This window comes from Phymastichus coffea, unplaced genomic scaffold (assembly GCF_024137745.1).
Source record: "Phymastichus coffea isolate CEN01 unplaced genomic scaffold, Cenicafe_Pcof_1.1 PCOF00055, whole genome shotgun sequence".
NCBI lineage: Eukaryota > Metazoa > Arthropoda > Insecta > Hymenoptera > Eulophidae > Phymastichus > Phymastichus coffea.
Genome location: NW_026706866.1, coordinates 1,088,792 through 1,108,543, shown reverse-complemented (window position 1 = coordinate 1,108,543; position 19,752 = coordinate 1,088,792). Strand labels below are relative to the sequence as shown.

The window sequence follows — 19,752 nt, the reverse complement described above, 5'->3', positions numbered from 1 at the left end:
GAACTAAAACTATATTCCATTGAAACATTGATCATATAATTAATAACGTACATTAAATTTGTGAAACGTTTTTACAATTGAATATACAAATATCTTTTGGCACAATAAACAAATTTTTAATTTCTATTCACTTGTCACTATTTGAATACATACGAAAACTAGTTCGGACAATTGATAATATTTACATGATATTACAAAATGTGTGAACTAATTTAGAAAAAGTTCTTTGACAAAAGATTCTTTTAAAAATAGTATTAAAAATTTATATAATATCAAAATTTCTAAATTTTTATTTTTAAAAATGTAAAATAAAATCAAATTGAGCATTACTAAAAATACTGATATTTTTCTATTGATTGGCTCATTTGTAAATTTTCTATCTTATCTATAGTAAATGAATGGCATTTCACACAAATAAATTTTATTTACACCGAAACACACATGAAACATTAACAAAAAGAGAATTCCTTCTATTGTTTCTAAATTAATCAAGAAAAAACTTTGCTACACTTGCTAAATTAGATAACGTTTATTCTTATGATTGTACATATTTTAGCCCATTGTGTAAAATAATACTTTTTAATTTATATTGCTATGCATATTTGGTCAGTCATTAAGTAGTTATTAATATAAAATCGTATATAAATTCGTACAAATGCTGCTCTCTCAACAGCGATTTAAAAATAACTAGATATTGCATCATTATTCCAAAATAAATATTTCATTATCCTTTTGAATCGGCAATTCATCGAGTGATGTACTAATTTACGTTCAGAGATCTTTTAAGTCATTTACAGTGTAAATGTTTATTAAATAATATTTACTTCTAAAATAACGTATTTTTAAATACATTTTAAGTATTAAAGTTAAACACGAAATCAAAATGCAACATCAGTATATATTAAGTACCATCATACGAGTGAAAATACACATTCAACAACTAGAACAATGACTTATTTAAGTAGACCATCTAATCTTATAAAGAGAAATTAATCGAATTAATAAACTATAATAAAATAATAAAATACTTCGTTTAAGTCTTGTGAAAAATATTATGAACCAGCCATTGTGATCATATTATTTGCCGAGATTCCGTTAACAATAGGATTTATTACGTTAGTAACAGTCGTTGTAACATTGGTCGTTCCTGTGGTAGTTATAGTCGATGTAATCGTTGCTGGCGTGGTAGTCGACGAAATCAATCGCTGATGAACTTTTGGTGCACTAGCTTGGCGAACGCTCATTTCCCATGTGTTGAGTAGTTGTGATATCGAGTATCTCTTAGGTAACTTGGCCAATCTTGCGTCCAAGCCTTTCTGCACTGCTTTCAAATAAGACGTAGTATATTCATGGCTAGTAAGAACACACCGAGGTGGAATAGATGGATAATCAGTGGGAACGATTACTAAGACTGGCGGAACACAAGGTAAATGTTTGTCGTCCAACCAACAAATCAGCTGAATACATTTAGAACCATTTTGTTGGGCAGGATCCAAACTTATCTGTTAAAAAGGTGTTATTAGTTTTTGTTCAAACAACATGCACGATTTTCATACACTTAGTTGACCATAAAAAATCAACCTTGAATCTTTGATCGAGACGAGCTATCTCTCCTTGGAGAACATCAGGTATTTCGCAAGAAGATTCTTCAGTCTTTCTTCTCTTTAAGGGAGGTGGTACATTTCTGTAATTAAAAAAATATTTAATAATTATACAGAAATATTATCATTAGCTAATAGATTATTAGATAGATACTTTATCTCTGGCCCAAATAATACTTCTAAACAAGGTCCAAAAGTACGGTGAAGAGTATGGTTTGCAACGGGACTTTGTAAAACCGTTGTTACCACTTCAAGTAGAGGAGTGAAGAAATGATGCTCTTTCAGAGTAGTCTGCACACCAGGACCACCTGTAGCTTCAAACTTCTTAAAGTCTAATTTTTCTAATACCATTTCGCATCTATGCAATACATCTAATTTTGTACTTGAAGTAGGATTCGTTAAAACTTCTAACAGTTTCTTCATTTTGCTCATCTTTTCTGTATCTATAAAATTACAAAATATATTAATAAATAGCATACTTTCAATAAAATTATATGAGAGAGATCAACTTACTTCCTTCACTAGTTGTCTTTGAAATCATTCTTCTTAAAGGCTCTATATATTTACTAAGTTTTCGAACTTTCTCTTTATACGCTTGTGTAGTTTGTTCATCAAGCAACGGGCTTGGAGTTGTAGCAATTGCTCCAGCAGGTGTATTTACAGAACTACTGGGTGAGACTGACATTGCTGAAAAATAATGAAATTGAATGAAAAAATAAAAAATGAGGTAAGCCCTAATTATTTCTTTAAAAACTCAATATTTATTATTACTAACCCATTGACCTCTGAGCCCCACCAAGCAAAGCATGTTGAGGATTTGGAGACGATACCAGAGCTGGCGATGCTACCATTTGACTAAAAAAAAATGTCTCAATAATTTATTTAATTGATGTTGCAGTTATTGAAAATGTGTTCATTAGCTTCAAATACTTTGATGGAGTCGGTACACCTAGACCTCCAGGACTTGGGACTGATGGTGATGGACTTTGTCTTAAAAATTGATTTGGCGTCATATTTCTTGTTCCTGGGAATGCAGTATTCATCATTTCTACAGGCTAAAAAGCAATGTCATAAAGTTCATATTATATTATCAGTATATCTTTAAGACTTGTACAAAACCGAAAAAATACTTACTTTACGTTGCATTTGTCCAAGTTGAGCTTGAGTCAACTGATTGGCAGCTATCTGAGCAGTATTAATTTGGTTCATATGTTGTTGAGGTGGACCTTGCTGTTGTTGCATTGTAGGCTGCATTCCAGCATTCATAGGGCCTCCTAATTGATGTGCACCTATTTGATTTTGCATTTGATTCTGAAACATCAAAGTAGTATAAAAAAAGAATAAAAAATATTTATAAATAAAATTTTATAAAAATATTTATAAAATCTTAGTCCATTAACTATCATAACAAAAACAATTTTCATTACCTGCAAAATTTGCATTTGATTTGGTCCCATTTGCGATACATTAATTTGAGGTCCTCCTATCTGCTGAGACTGCATAAGTTGAGGTCCCATTGGTTGCCCTAAATTCCCTTGATTAATTTGATTGATTTGAGTCATCATTGGATTTCCTGGCATACTTTGCATCTGATTCATTTGATTTACTCCCATTGGAGGACATCCTTGTTGATTGTGCATCATACCCATGTTTGGCATTTTATTCTGCATTCCAGGCATATTGATAGGTTGTGCTGGCCGCTGATTCAAATTTTGCAAAACTATTAAAAAAAATTATTAATGTTTTTATTCTAAACCTCTAAGCTTTTATAAATGCTTAAATTTAATTGTATAAGAAAGAAAATACTAATGGAACATACTTTAGAAAACAATTATTAAATTATAGTTAAATATAAATAAGCTTATGATTGGTGTTACCACCTGGGTTTTGCTGAAGAATCATTTGCGGATTTTGGATAGAAGTTTGCATTCCCATGTTTGCATTATTACCAGTACCCTGTCGTGCCAATGTTTGTAGTGCTCCAATAGGATCAGGCATGCCTTGCTGAACTCCAATATTTGTATTAGTAGCTCCTGATGCTATAGTGCCACCAGGTTTCTTACTTTGAGAAATATGAATAATTAACTTGGCGATGAAAGCCAAGTACTCATCCTGAACAATCAAATACATTTGTCAATGTAAGTAAATCAATGAAGATTTTATATGATAAATAAATGTAAATGTATTTACTTTTGATTTGGCTTTCATGAATAAATGTGACTCCATATCACTGGCATTCTTGGACATGGATATTTGATATTTCTGCATCTCTTCTTCACTAAAATGAGAAAGATCTTTTCAATCTACATTTTTTAAATAAAATGTACAAAATGTACAACTTATTACATTTTGGCTATCATGCTTTGGCGAAAAGTTGGTGTTTTCCACATATTAGGATCTTCAGAAGTCATTTTCAAGATTTTACTGCAAAAATAAAATAAAAAATTCTAGTATACAGACAAATTAAGGTATACAAATTTTATTTCAAATGTCAAAATAAAATTTAGGTATCAATCACACTTTTAATATAATTGTTTAATTTACTAAAGTAAATTTATATCAGACCTTAAAAACCAAGCAGCAGTTGATTGCCTTTTTGTTATTAATATTTCAGTGCATATATGTATTTCGGCCAAATAACGTTTATATTTATCAATTCATTAGTTGATAACTGCATTTTTTGGTTAGAAAACACAACTTATTTAACACGTTTGATTGAAAAAATCTTTTTGACAATACGAATTATGAAACATTTTTGGATGTTAATTCAAAATAATACATTTCTAATATGCAATTTTGAAATATCCGTCGTTAATGTCACATTTTTAATGACTTTTTTATGCAGCGTACGAGATTCAGGTTACGGTTATCAACGAATATAGACGCTTATAAAAGACCAAACCTGTGTATAAGTATAAACATTTCAGAAATATCTGTTAGATGGTGCTCGCAAGCGTCAGAAAAACTTTTGTTAGCAAGGGGAGTGAAAAGTGAGTGTTCGGAAAAAAATAGGGTGAAGGCAGCGAAAAAACGAGTGCTTAGCCGGCTTAGCTTAATTTTTAAGTTTTATCACTTTTCGTATCAGCCAGACTGGAGTGAAATTTAATATTCGTTGTGGTTACCGACTAAGCTCTGATATGAATGGTATGTATACATACATAATGTTCAGGTTTTTGTGTATGTACACACACACATATACCGGTATATGCATAATACACTATATTCCTATCTGTGTAGTTATGTACAATAGTTGTTTCTTTACCATGATTTTTACAATGCTGACCTATTTCAAGCTGACATCACCTTTTTAATAAATCTATGGAATAAGTAAAACAGCTGATATATTAATAAAAAAAATATTTTTGGCCTTGCACGTAAAAAATTTATTTTTTACATAATTATATTATAAAACAGTTATTATTTTGAAAAATGATCAAAAGTTACTGATTATTACCATTGCTGATTAAGTTTATTATTCTGAAATTAATTAAGAAATCTCGAAGACATATAGGTGCTTTCAAACTCGTGAACATTTTAAAATTTATTTTAGAACACGAACAAATCTAATTAGAGAACCAGCCTAAAAAAGCATGATTCATCTTAAAAATAAAAGAAGGAAAAATATATTGCATTTAATTATTTAACAGAAACGTCATTTTCGTAGGAAACTCTAAAAACATTTATGTCCCAAGAAAAATTGTAAAAGCACGCGTCAAAATGAAGGAGTAGTCGGAGTGCACTTTTTCGCCTTTTGCGTGCTATCGACTGATAATCGGTACACAAGTAGACGAAAGCCACGATATGTGACAATATAGATTGATACTCGCATTGGTCTTGTTCTTGTTCTTCCCCGTGCGCGTCTTGACAGACACATCGATCTTATGCAAATTAGACAAATATTCACGCGTTGAACTCGAAGGAATGTTCTTTATACCTCAAAAAACACGCGAATAAATTACGTAACGCGTTGCAACTAGTAGACTAGGAGGCTACGCTTCGCTCCCGCAGGGGAAAAATATTATATATTTCTCGTCGGCGCGTTTCCGTTCACGTCGTATATTAAAGCATGAAATTCGCTCGATTAATGTCATTCACGGTCGGGCGTTTGTCCTGATATTATAGCTACTTACCGATTCGCGCGTTGATCAAGGAACAGCATCGATTTTTCAAGCGCACATCTCGCGAGCATGAATAAGTTTTCTTTACCGATCATCGTCGCCAACCTTGGGCTTTTAACGTCATTGGTTCTTGCTGCTCCACCCAACGATGTACAAGGTATACTATTTTTTTTACTAGTTTGTGTCAAACGTGTTTGAATTATTGTCACCCATTGCGATTCTATAAGTTAAGCTGAAATCTTTAGTTCATTCCTCGCCACTTTAGCCGACCGACTTTTAACCACTTTCGCGCCATTTCCAAGATTTTGAATCCCGGACACTTTGTAACGGCTAACAACTGAGCACTGTTCAAATTGATTGCTATATTTACAGAACCTATTGTTATTAAAGTTATTAAAGATATACATCTAGATTATATTCGATGCGAGTACCGCGTAAGATGAATGATGACTTTTATAAGCAATAAGTACACCGATACCCTCAGTTATCTCGCTTTCGCGTCCTTGGCAAAATTGCACTCGACGATATCATAATTCTATAGGAGACACTCGTGTCGACTTTCTTTCAACTAATAATTTCGTCGGTCCTTTTTCTCCATCGCACTTATTTCGTTGTTTGGATTTTTGGTATCGAGTGCGATAACGCGGCATGGCCCACTGCCGAATGGAGAGCGCAAATGTCTAACGTCAACGAAACAACTCGACGACCAACGTAAAGTAGTCATTAGGATTCGCATTTGGAAATCTGAAAGGTCAGGAAAAATTAGTCGTAATAAGATGCTATACTTTGAGCTTTTGAGCTATACTCTGCTTTTGAGCAGAGATGCCGCAAGTTTTTAACAAGCTATTCATTGCGATTCCAATAATACGGAGCTTGCACGAACTATTAATATGTACCGCAATATCCTATAAATGGTGTAAGCTCTAACAACGTGCGATAGTTAGGTGGATAAGGGATTCCCATTTTGTTATGGTCTGATTAACGGTTTTACGATGAAAAATCGGTATCCATGCTGACAAATACGTTTTTAAAAATTAGAGTTGATCGGCTATTTTACTCGGTTTCTCATAAATCAAAATCAAAGGAAAACAATTATGATTGCAGGATCAGCAGACGCAGTATGCCCACGAATCGTGACCCGCGACGAGTGGAAGGCTCGAGAAGCCCTATTTCCGGAAAAGTTGCCACACAGCCCAGCTCCTTATCTTGTAGTTCATCATGGTGGCATAAAGCGTTATTGCCACGATCAACTAACGTGCTCGGCAATAGTGCGCTCCTACCAAGACTTGCACATCGACACGAATGGCTGGCAGGACATCGGCTACAATTTTCTCATCGGTGAAGACGGCAACGTTTACGAAGGACGCGGTTGGGATACAGTCGGTGCCCATGCGCCTGGCTACAATGTTCAGAGCATCGGCGTGTGCGTCATTGGCGATTTCACTGGTAAATATATGCAGCTATATAATCTTTCCTGAGAGAGCAACAATTCGACGAATGTGTCATTGGTTTTCCAGATAGGTTGCCGAACGAAGCCGCTTTGAGTGCCTTGAACTCACTGATGCGGTGCGGTGTAGCTATGGCCAAGCTGAAGAAGGATTATTTGGTGATCGGTCATCGACAAACTCGTAGCACTGAATGCCCTGGTGAAGCGCTATTTAAATACGTTCAGAGCTTTCCAAATTGGACCGATCGACCGGTGCCGATTTTGAGCAAGCGAACCGACACAATTGCTTAGTAACGTCATGCTTTATAGCTCATCGCAAGCACGTGGATGATTAATATAACTACATAATATACAACAATAGCAATTCCTTGTTATTTGCGTTTGAATCCCTTGATACGCATTTGCAAGCACGAGCCGAAAAGCCAATGGCAAAAGAAGTAAATAATTGTAATGACAACGCAAAGTTTACGTAATTATTACTGTGCACAAGCAGATGCCCGTGCTGCGCCCGACGCTTCGATAATTACGCGCTCGTTTAGAAGCATTACATGAGTGCAGCAGCGCGAGCGCAGTGTTAAATAATGATAGCCACGACGAGTGTCTGTGAGTGTTTGAAAATAAAAAATGGACTGTCAACCCGACTCACGTATTTACAGTACTTTCAATGCGTTTAATCATCTTTTGCAATCGACTATTGTTTTTCATTACAAAAAATTTACATTGACATACGCAATGTTTGAGTTACTTGTAACTTGCAATGACGTCCGCATAGAATGTACTATTTTTTTATCAAATAACTTGTAATCTACGTTATAGTTATTATTATTGTAATTTTTTAGTTGTACAATATCAATAACATTTTATTGTTCCAAATTATTTTTTAAATAAAAGTATAATAAAATGCAGCTTTTTCCTGCGTTGATTCAGTTGATTGTTTCAAGGTTTAAAAAAATAATCATTTAAAATTTCGGATATCTACTGCGGAAAAAAATAAAGTAAAAACATTAATAAACAAAAGCACTGAAGTAATGATTAAAAAAAGCGTAAAAATGAAATTAAATATTTTATAATAATAATTATTAGTTGAATTACAAAGTAAACGCCCGACGAAAGCATTCCAGAATTTCAATTGTAATCGATCGTTTACTTTTCGAAATGGATATCGAATGAATTTGAAACTTTTGGTGCCTGGGGTTCTACTGCAATCGTCGACAGCACTGGAATCACAGAAATAAGCCTCATTCAAGATAATTTCTTAGTTATAGAACGAAAATGACAGCGGGGAAGTACAGTCGTATCGCATGACGTTTCATTATCAAGTGTCAAAAGTTTATAGAGTGTGTATCATAAGCAATCCACACAGCCAGTTCGCGTCTCGCCGCGAGATATACTTTAGAATGAAATTTAGACCGTTCGTTCACTTTGAATAGTGTACTTCAACCATGATTATACAAACGTTGACTTTATCGATTTTGCTGTTTGCTGTACAAGGGAAATCGCTGCCGAAAAAAGTTGAGATTGGTGGGTAGATTGTTCGCTTTAATATTCATTGAACTTGTATAATTCACGTTATTTAAAGTGAACGACTTTAAATGATATTTTTATAATAAATTGATTGACGCAAATTTAGAGCTACGAACAGGAAAAAATGTAATTGAACAATATAATAACAATAGAAAATTAATGTTTATCGTTATCAGTCATGTTTTCATTGAATTACTTTTCAAAGATAAGATAAAAAATAAGCTTCTTGCATCTCATGTCTATGAAAACAGTTCCCACAATAATATCAAGATCAGAATGGGGCGCAAAGGAGCCAAAAGGATCAGTGGATCCACTACGCGTGAATCCGCCCACTTACATTATTATCCATCATTCGGCAACTGATACATGCACAACTAGAGCGATATGCCAGGCTAGAGTTCGAGCTTTCCAAGTAAGTTGTTGTTTGCGTTTTCACACATTTATAAATCTTTAAACTGCGCTATCTGAAAAGAAAAGCTTTAAAAATCTATTTATTTATCATGCAAACTTATCAGAATAAAATCAGTGCTTTTATTTTTTGAAACGAGTACGGCGAAGTAAAAATTGATAAGGAAGCTCAAACATGCTCGTTGAAAAATAAATAACAATTTTTGCGGTGCGAATGAACTTCAATTTTAACAATAGCGTTGTTTTTAGAATTATCATATGAACGAGAAGAAATGGAATGATATCGGATACAATTTTATCGTGGGGGAAGATGGAAATGTTTATGAAGGACGAGGATGGGCAAAAACTGGCGCACATACTAAATCATACAACGATAAAAGTATCGGGATTTGCATTATTGGAAATTATGACAGTGAGTATAGATAAGTTTTTTCTATATATGTAATTCAAACATTCCTTTCAAACATTTACATAGGCTAGTGATAACTAGCATGCTTCACGCATTCATCTTTTTCGTCTTTTTTACCAATTCATTTTAATGAATAAACATCAAAATTTTTATTAGAGAAATTATAATTTCGAAAATTCAATATACATTAAAGATTCCCCTGAGTTGATATAAGATATAACCGATGATATTTATTGATAAATAAATATGTAGTTACGTTGATACTCACGATTAACAAATTTCAGTTTTTTTATCCGAAGTTCCTAAAATATAATAACAAATATGAGAAAAGTTTCAAAGATATTGTAGCTTTCTATAACCATATATTAACGGTGTAAATAACGTACTTCGGTAGACGTTCACGGTTGTAAGTTAGTGCATTTTTTTAAAATTTTCTAATATGTTAAGTAACTGAATAAAGTCGAAATTGCTGTACTATCATAATAACTAATCGATTTATATATTTTACTGTCTATTCTGTTTATCCGATGCTAAACTTTCGCATAGAACAAAATTCAATTCAATTGTCTATCGAGGTATCAGTCAATTTTTATTTTGAGATTAATACGATTAAATCATCAATTCATATTAAATTCATGCCAACTATACCGATAAATTTTTCAAACGTTTAATCATTTACGAAAATCTTCAGTAATTTTTCATGAACGTACACAATACACACATATATATGTGTGTATATACATGTATATACATACATGCATACATACATACTATCACACAACAGCTGATCACGTGACTATTTTAATTCAGATCATCGGATCACGAATTAATTGGCCTCATCTTCTCAGCTCTCTTTTTTATTTTTATTTAATTATTTTTGTAGATAGAACACTCGATTTTACAATACTTCATAAAAGACTCGACAGTAATTTACACAAGTTTCTTTTTCAATGAAAAAAGATTAATCGTAAAAAATAACCTTTTATATAACATTTTTAAAACCAATGTTAACAGATCGCATCCCAAATAATGCCGCAACTGAAGCTACCAAACAGTTGATTTCTTACGGGGTAGCCCAAGGAAATATAAGCGAAAAGTACTTTTTGATTGGTCACATGCAAGCATCACCGACATCTTGCCCTGGAAATAAACTTCATCAATTAATACAATCTTGGCCACATTGGACAAAAAACCCTTGATCGACAAATTTTGATTATTGTTATAATTTAAAAAAATATAATTACACTTTCTTTATTTTTTATTTTATTTTACAATAAATCTAACGATATTTAAAAATAAAATTAATATTGCTTATACGGTAATTATTCATTTTTTTTCAAGCGCTCAATGGTAAAAATAAAGTTAACTGCAAGTAAAATCTGTTCTCGTTTGAACTATTTTTTGTTTGCAATTACTTAGTAAAAATAAAAAACGGACCTCACGTAGAAACATTAACAAAAAGTTAAAAATCTAAATGTCATACCTATTAGAATGTTGGTGTTTGGTGCAACCGATATCGTCGGTTAATCCATGTCAATAAGTTGCTGTATACTGGTTTACACATGTTCGATTGCATTGCTTAGAAAACCGAATGGGTGTTTTCGCGACTATGAAATTCTTCGAAAGAGTTCCAACCGTCTTTTATTTGACTACAGGTCTTTGAGTCTTGCGTGTGAAGTACCGAGTTTTTCTATCATTCTATGAAGTTTTATAGTTTAAGTTGATTTATAAAAGTTTAAGTGACTTGATTTATTGCATAAAAAGCAGGAGCATGCATATAAAGCAGGTAAATGAATTGACATACTTGTACGTGTATCAAATCGTACAATCAATGGCCTAATAATGTTACCTTTGTTCCATATTGGCATTGGGCTGATGCATTTTAGATGAATAGTTGTCTTAATTTGATTTTGCTTTTGTAGTCATTAATTTGATTTCTGTTAATAATATATAATACATATTGTATTTGTTTAGTTCAGTTAAAATTTATAAAAAAATGTTTGTATTATAGATGCAAACACAATTCTAACAAGAAAGATAAAAAATATCAAATTAATTCTAGTCTAAATTAATATATATATTTTGAATTCTGCTCTTTTTCAAATATTGTATTTTCAGATTGTTATTGAAGGATTTAAATCTTATGGATCTCACACAGTCATAGGGCCTCTTGATCCTGGGAATAACGTTATTGGTAAGTTTTAAAATTTTTATTATGTAACAGCACTTGACTATATTTAATTTACATATTTGGTTTATTATATAGTTGGAATTAATGGATGTGGAAAGAGCAATTTTTTTGCAGCAATACAATTTGTACTTAGTGATAAGTTTAATCATCTACACAAAGATGAGCGACAAGCACTATTGCATGAAGGAGTAGGATCACGTTCAATGACAGCTTCAGTAGAAGTTATCTTTGACAATTCAGACAGGAGAATAGCTGTAAGTATCGGTAATCAAAATTTTGTTCCAATGAATGCTATAAGTTTTAACAATGTATATAAACTATGATTGTGTATATTTTATAAGTATATAGTACTCAAAATCCAAATATTCCAGTAGTTTAAAAATAATTTAGTTTTTTTATCTTTTATTTCCAGATTGAAAAAAATGAAATATCTTTAAGAAGAGTAATTGGTGCAAAAAAGGACCAATACATTTTGAATAAAAATGTTATAACTAGAAATGAAGTAGTAAGTCTTCTAGAAACTGCTGGATTTTCAAAATCTAATCCATATTATATTATTCAACAAGGAAAGGTAATGTTTTAGTAGAATTAAATTCTTTATTTTAATTAGACTTTGGACACATTGACAAAGAATTTCAATGTTAGATCAATGAAGTAGCAACAACTTCTGAATTTCGCTTAATGTTATTGAAAGAGATTGCTGGTGTACATGTTTATGAAGATAAAAGAAATGAGTCATTATCGATTTTAAATGATACACAAACAAAAATTAAAAATATTGAAGAAGTTCTCGAGACTATTAGTAAGCAATTAAAAGTTAATAGTTGCATCCTAAAGTGCATTGCAGTAAAACATCTTACCATATTAATTTTTTTGTAGATGAAAAATTAAAAGTTTTAAAAAATGAAAAAAAAGAGCTTAAAGAGTTCCAGGACTGGGATAGAAAAATGAGAACAATAGAGTATATTATTTATGACAGAGAATTATCTATTAATAAAGAAAATATAAATAAGATAAAAACATTGCATGCAGATTTGAAAAAAGAACAAGCTGAATTACGGAATACTATTGAGAAACTTTCCAATGAAATAAAAGATGTCAATCATAATTTAAAAAGAATTCAAAGAAATATTGAATTGACAGAGGAAGAAAAAGATAGTCTGAGGTAAATTTTTTTATAATTTTCCATTGATAGTTTAATTTTTTAGAATCTTTTTTTTCTAAAAATTAATTTTTACAAGCTTGTTATTTAATACTTACATGCCAGTTTCACTTGGTAAATTAATGTTGAACTGTTGACTGTATTAATAAGCATAAAAAAAAGTCCTTTAAGAATCATTATTTAAATTTAAATTTATCGAAACTCAGATTAAATTTTGTAATATGAATATAAAAAATTATAATTTATTATAAGTTTTATTTTTCTATCTTAAATTCAGCAAAGAGCTTGAAAAACTTTTAGCTGAGAAAGAGTCGCATTCAATAAAACTAGATGATATACAGCTAGATATCAAATTAGGAACTGAAAATCAAGAATCCATTAATAAAGAATTAGAGGTTTTAAATGCAGACATTGAAAAAACTCAAAAAGAACTAGAAGAAATTAAACCAAAAGTAAATATAAACTATTTATTACATATAAATTTTCCTTTATACTTATATAAAGTAACATGTAATTTATTGTCAGTATGAAAATACAGTAAAAATTGGAGAAGAAATTATTAGAAAGTTAGATTCGCTAGAACAAAATCTACAAATATTGTATACAAGACAAGGTAGAGGTGCTCAATACAAAACCAAAGTAAGCAAATTACTTTTTTAAAATGAAATGTGAATATGAATTGACAGTTTGTGAATTATTTTAGGAAGAAAGAAATGCATGGATCAATCGAGAATTAGCTTTAATTGACGAACAAGTAGGAGAAAAAAAAAAGCATATACACAATCTTGAAGAACGTATTGGTGAAAATGATTTAAAACACTGTGAATTAGAAAAACATCAACAACATATTATAAATGGTTTGGGAAATGAATATAATGCTGTTAATAAATATCGCCAAGAATTCAATGAAGCTAACAAAAAAAAAGATGAATTTTCAGCTAAGAAAAAGGACTTGTTAGTAAATCAATTTTTCAATTTTAAACTGTAACTGTAATGTAGATAAAAATATCTTTTTATTTTAGATGGAAAAAAGAAAAAGATTTACAGAATAATATAACATATCTAGAAGAAGATTTAAGAAAAATAAATCAAGATATGATTTCACGTTTTGGTAAAGGAATATTTAATGGCATTAAAAGTGTTAACAAAGTTTTAAAAACATTTAGGTACATTATTTATCAAGTAGTAAATTTAATACAATTTATATTACAACTATTTTATAATGTCTATCGTAAATGTCATATATGGGCACAAAAATACTTAAAAAATTTATTATTATAGTGAACGTGCAGATATGATTGAAAAATTACATCAATATTATGGCTTAGTGGTTGAACGTTTTACGTCTGCTCCTGCTCTTTATAGAGCTATTGAAGTCACTGCAGGTAGCCGTCTTTTACATCACATCGTTACAGAAGCTAAGTTTGGTCAAGAAATCTTGAGAGAAATGAATAGACAAGGTTTACCAGGCGTGGTATCTTTCTTGCCTCTTGATCGTTTAAAAGTTGAAGCTACATTTTATCCACGATTTGAAAATGCAATACCATTAATATCACAATTGACATACAGCGAAGATATTGTAATTCCTATAAGGTAATGTATTCAAAATACACTCAAAAATACAACAGATTACAAAATTAGTGTTTTAATTTAAGTACATACATAAGAAGCATAATGTATGTCCTAAAATTAATATAAATTTATGGATTACTTACAGGTTTATTTTTAGGAAAATAATTTTATGTCGAGATTTAAAAATTTCTGCTGAGATTGCTGCTCAAGGAAAATTTGATTGTGTAACTACAGATGGAGATCAAGTTTCTTCAAAAGGTTGGCTTAAAGGTGGACACCATGCTAGTTCTAAATCACCAATGAAAATGCAACAAGATAAAACTTATTTAATACAGAAAATGGATTCTATACGGAGAGAACTCTCAAATTTAAATCAGCAAATACAAAATACTGATAAAGAAATTATTGATTGTATTAGCTGTTCACAGAATGCTGAAACCAAGCGCATTAAAGCTAAGTAATACATTTTTGTGAAAATAACTTATTCATACATTAAAATGAAACATTGAGATGCATTTTAATTTTTGCAATGAAAGTTAGGAATGATTATTATTTGGTATTTTACAGAGAAACTTATGATAGACTTAAGTATGATTTAGAAAATATCAAAGAGCAACTTAGAATTTTAGATAATACTCAAATATTAGAAAGAAAAAACTTACAACAACTCAAGTTGGATTTGAGTAATTTGCAATCATTGAAACAGAAATTGGTGGAAGAACTTGATCAAGATTTGAATGACCGATTAACAGAAGCCGATGAACGTCAGGTATTTTAAAAATATGATTTTGAACATTCATAAAATAATATTTAATTTTATCTGAATGTTCTAGATTGAAGACTTGAATAAAACTATGAAAAAGTTACGAAAAGAGTTGAAGACTGTGTTTAAGGATAGAAAAGATTTAGAAAAGAAAAAAATTGACTGTGAAAATAAATTATTCAACAATTTGATTTGCAAGAAAAAAGAATTAAAACAGAAATTGCAAGAAATCAGTTTAGAAGATAACAAAACGACTTTACAAGAATTAGAATATCAAGCCAACGTTATTGAAGAAAAAATAAAAAAATGTAAGAGTGACTTCGAACTGAATGAAACGAAATACAAGGATGCTGATTCACAGGTTTGATAACAGATGTCATACTCTTTAGATCTTTATACAATACATAGAAAACTATATAATGAAGATTATATTCTTAGCATCATTATTATTTTATGGAGGCACGTTGAGATATAGAAAAATTTCATGAACATATTATTAACATAGTTTCCGTATAAACCATTCCACTTAATTTCTAACAGTCGTTTCATCCAAATTGGAAATTCATTAATCTAGTTTTTATTGATGGAAGTAAATGTATATAAACACACTTCTTGGTAATTTATTATCATTTATTTTATTTGATTCTGATTGTTATTCATAATGCTTCAGCATGAACTATATATATCAAAATATACATATGCTATTTATTCAATTCTCAATGTTCCATGAAAGAATAATTGTGAAGTAATAGGTCGCTATTTAATATACTTATTTATATATATTTATATCGGATAAATTTTAAACGATAAATGTTTTATGTAGAAACAGCAAAATCTTGAAGAATTGGAAATACTCTATAGTAAGTTAAAACCAGATCAACTAGAATTTGAGGAAAAGTCTAAAAAATTGGAACGTTTATCTAGCAAAATAAGAATACTTGATGAAACCATAGATAATACAAGAAGGAAAATAGTTGAACTCGGACCTCTTTCAAATAAGGAACTGCATTCAAAATATCAAGCAATAAATACCAAAACATTGTATAAAAAACTAGATAATTGTCGAAAAAATTTGAAGAATTTTGAGTAAAACTTTTTATTCGTAAATTTTTTATTAAATTTTGATGATTAATTTTAAAGATTTGCAAATATTTTCACTTTCACAGGCATGTTAATAAGAAAGCACTAGATCAATATGAAACCTTTAAAGATCAAAGAGATAATTTCTTCAAGCGAAAAGAAGAATTGGATAAGGCAAATGAAAAAATTGAACAACTTTTTAATTTTCTTCAACAAAAGAAGTATGATGCAGTTCAATTCACCTTTAAACAAGTAAGAAAGTTATAAAATATGTTCATATTTTTAGTTGTACTAAGAGTTTTACATTTTATTCTTTCAGGTCAGTAAATATTTTACAGAAATATTTAGTAAGATTGTTCCAAGAGGAAAGGCTCAACTTGTTATGCAGCAGAGTAATTCACAAAGTGAAAACGGTTCTGAGTCAACAACTTCATTAGATGTGGAAAACTTGACCGGAATTGGTTAAAAATTTTTATCTAATAGTGAGGTTTATCTACTAACTGTAAGAAAAATATTAATTTTTTTATCTTCTTTTCAAGGTATTCAAGTGTCATTCACATCACAAACGAGTTCACTGATAGATTATAATCAGCTCTCTGGTGGTCAAAAATCTTTGGTAGCATTAACATTAATTTTTGCTATCCAAAAATGCGATCCTGCACCATTTTACTTGTTCGATGAGATCGATGGGGATCTTGATACTGATCACAGAAGAGCAGTGGCTCAAATGATACATGAACTTAGTTTTGAAGCTCAGTTTATCATAATCACCCACAGGTATGAAAAACTATATTTTTATATGAAAATATTTATTAAAAATATCATAAGTGTTTAATGTTATTGAAAAAAGGCTTTTGTAATAATAATGTTGAATATTATGTAGAAATTTTCTAGTTAACTTTAAATATTGCCTGCTTTATTAATTAAAAAAATTTTTTTTTTATGTTTAGACCAGAATTGTTGGAATATGCAAATCAATTTTACGGGGTGAAATTCCAAAATAATAAAATATCCTCCATTTTCGAAATTAGTCGTGAAGAAGCATTAAAATTTATTGAGCCTGATCAAGCTGATGAAGAATAAAGTAATAACTTGTACTTTCTGAAAAAAATATCAAAGTTCAAATTCTAAACTCAAGTACTTTAATATGGGAATCAGTAATGTAATGTATTTATATAAATTTCATCGGATAATTTTATTTATTTTAAATAATCTTTTATACTTCGTAATAGTTATTTTATAAACCGCATGTTATAAGAATACGATCTACATTGCCACTGTTCCAATAGAAATTAAAAAAAAAATGTGAGTTATTAAAATATATCGATTGCATGTAAAAAAGTTGTTTCAGTTAGTCTAAAAATAAAGTACATCCGTTATTAAAATTATGTTTGTGTGTACAAAGTCACAACCCGATTAACAGCGTTGTCGTAACTATCAGCCTCAGTTCTTACACAGATATCTAATCTTGAAAAACCTTTGCTTCTTAAATTCAATCCGTGATCCCGTACCTGTGATCAGAGTTATCAAAGATTGACATTTGATTTATTGAATCACTATAGATTCACTCATTTTATCAATTATTTTAACAATTACATTATATGTTACATAAACGTTGTTATCAAAGTGTTTTGAACTTACTTGTAAAGGAATCATTCTTCTAAAATGCTCATTGAGCTCTGGAACGCAGATAGTTGAACCGTACGGGAGTTTCTCAATATGATCCATTGCTACTGTGACATATTCAGCTCTACCATCGATGAAATCCTTGGGTACAATCAAAATACAATGATCTTACAATACGTTTCATCGACAATGATAAAAATATCTAATTCTATTTCAAAATTTACCTGTAGCGCACGTAATTTTTTGCCTCTGCTGTCAAGATAATCGGATTCATTCTCACTCGTGAAGTCCGGATAGTATGCCGTAAGAGTAACATTGAAGTGCGCGCGTCCTGAACAACTCAAGTTTTGTTCATGCGTATAGCCTAATGAAAAAAATGAATTTTGTATTATCCAGCAAATGTTAAACATTGAGTGATAAATAAGAAAAGAGCAAACCCCCAGCTTGTACTGTGACTGTGAGAAACAGCGCTATTAGTATTCGATACATGTCCACTTGTAACGTTGAAAGTTCGTCACGAAATGAAAAGATGTTCAGCGCAGCGCATTTTGCATTGACAATAAATACTTTGCTTTGCAATTTCTTAACTTGCTTAGCTTGCAGTCAGTTTGGCAATATTCCAAGTTGGCTCTGTCATTGCGCAAAAGGAGACGGTGACAATGACATAATTATTACAACGTTCCAAATAAGAAACGTGTTTATTTAAAAAAAATTGTAAGATTGATACTCTCGGACTAATCGAGAAAACAAGTGGATCGGTGCATAGACTTGCAATCTTGATGTAAAGCTCTCTGCGGTGTCATTGAACTGCAGGTAGAGAATCGCGGAAACGAGGAGAAATCGATTAGAAATATACTATGGAAAATACTGCTGTGGCTATAAATCAGTTTTACGAGCCTACTACCTATTCGTAAGCTTAACGTTTGTCCATTATTTGCGTTTATGAGGACGTCTCTTTTAGATCGTAGATTGTACAAGATTGAGATTTATATATTAAACCTGTGGTGATTGTGTCGATTGCCCTACGCATTCAGTTGTCATTTCTCATGTTCTAATCATCATATTTATGAAGATAAATGGATGATACGCACGTTATAATTGTGTACTTTGAAATCGCAAAATTTATTTGTTAACGTAAAAATGCTGCGTAGATTAAAACTTATAGACCTATAAAACTGCGAACGTAGTTTAATTCTGTAGAAAAGTCCGTACGGCAAACCTTGAATGTTTCTAAAAATAATTGACATGGTTCGTCATGCTGACATCGTTTATGAGGATACTTATGTCTAGTTGTACAGTGTTACACGTTTAAGATACTACGTTGATTTCCATTTTTGATGTAAGTACGATTTCCGTTACAATTAATACGTCTTCTTATTTTTCTTTCTTTCAGCAGTAATATATATAAAACGTCTTATTAGACTATGCTCTGCTTGTATAATATTGAAAGAAAGGCATAACTGTACAAGTAAGAAAAATCAATAATTGTCATTGATTTTTTCGTAATGTACGGTTTAATCAGAAAAATCTATCCTGAAAAAAGAGGATAGGCATTTAGCAGAACTTTCATGATTTAACTAGTTACGTTTAAAATGAATTTGAATAAATGGCATATATTATATTCGACAAACAGATAAGTACCGAAAATATTGTGTGCTTTTGAATAATAAACTAGAAATAATTAATTGTAGTTCTGACTTTGTACAGTGTAAGAGATGCTTTTGTTTATATAATTGAGATTTAACTAATGAATTGTTTCAATGTTTTTTATCTCTAGTGGAGCCACTATACGTAAGATAAGCTTGAAGCAAGAAATAATTAAGAAAGTTTTTAGTTAAAAACAATAAAAGC

General features: G+C 30.7%; 4 protein-coding genes across 5 annotated transcripts; 2 read left to right on the top strand and 2 right to left on the bottom strand.

Annotated features, from left to right (window-relative positions):
- Window positions 1-383: 383 nt before the first annotated feature.
- Window positions 384-4,577, bottom strand: LOC131666010 (mediator of RNA polymerase II transcription subunit 15-like). 2 transcript variants are annotated; one of them, XM_058938326.1, is made up of 12 exons: window positions 4,504-4,577; window positions 3,948-4,025; window positions 3,792-3,879; window positions 3,482-3,713; window positions 3,029-3,321; window positions 2,736-2,912; window positions 2,532-2,656; window positions 2,377-2,456; window positions 2,115-2,288; window positions 1,756-2,044; window positions 1,582-1,684; window positions 384-1,502 (listed from the first exon to the last, which is right to left on the bottom strand). In XM_058938326.1, exons 1-12 carry the CDS (start codon window positions 4,521-4,523, stop codon window positions 1,053-1,055), a joined length of 2,109 nt encoding a protein of 702 aa, XP_058794309.1. In that variant the 5' UTR covers window positions 4,524-4,577; the 3' UTR covers window positions 384-1,052. The 2 variants fall into 2 exon arrangements, with proteins under 2 accessions (XP_058794309.1, XP_058794310.1); XM_058938327.1 differs by lacking the exon at window positions 4,504-4,577 and adding an exon at window positions 4,167-4,464.
- Window positions 4,578-5,667: 1,090 nt separating this feature from the next.
- Window positions 5,668-10,859, top strand: LOC131665979 (peptidoglycan recognition protein 3-like). Its single transcript, XM_058938281.1, has 6 exons — window positions 5,668-5,876; window positions 6,824-7,165; window positions 7,237-7,456; window positions 8,913-9,102; window positions 9,348-9,510; window positions 10,522-10,859. Exons 1-6 carry the CDS (start codon window positions 5,789-5,791, stop codon window positions 10,704-10,706), a joined length of 1,188 nt encoding a protein of 395 aa, XP_058794264.1. The 5' UTR covers window positions 5,668-5,788; the 3' UTR covers window positions 10,707-10,859.
- A 149-nt stretch (window positions 10,860-11,008) lies between these two features.
- LOC131666008 (structural maintenance of chromosomes protein 3-like) lies at window positions 11,009-17,643 on the top strand. Its single transcript, XM_058938324.1, has 18 exons — window positions 11,009-11,701; window positions 11,774-11,952; window positions 12,111-12,269; window positions 12,344-12,500; window positions 12,578-12,863; window positions 13,138-13,312; window positions 13,386-13,499; window positions 13,564-13,814; window positions 13,883-14,026; window positions 14,142-14,453; window positions 14,578-14,889; window positions 15,000-15,201; window positions 15,266-15,556; window positions 16,019-16,281; window positions 16,362-16,527; window positions 16,595-16,736; window positions 16,815-17,052; window positions 17,226-17,643. The coding sequence occupies exons 2-18, from the start codon at window positions 11,902-11,904 to the stop codon at window positions 17,356-17,358; spliced, it is 3,396 nt and encodes a 1,131-aa protein (XP_058794307.1). The 5' UTR covers window positions 11,009-11,701; window positions 11,774-11,901; the 3' UTR covers window positions 17,359-17,643.
- Window positions 17,644-17,660: 17 nt separating this feature from the next.
- LOC131665978 (uncharacterized) lies at window positions 17,661-18,390 on the bottom strand. Its single transcript, XM_058938280.1, has 4 exons — window positions 18,339-18,390; window positions 18,126-18,265; window positions 17,917-18,042; window positions 17,661-17,786 (listed from the first exon to the last, which is right to left on the bottom strand). Exons 1-4 carry the CDS (start codon window positions 18,388-18,390, stop codon window positions 17,661-17,663), a joined length of 444 nt encoding a protein of 147 aa, XP_058794263.1.
- Window positions 18,391-19,752: the final 1,362 nt, after the last annotated feature.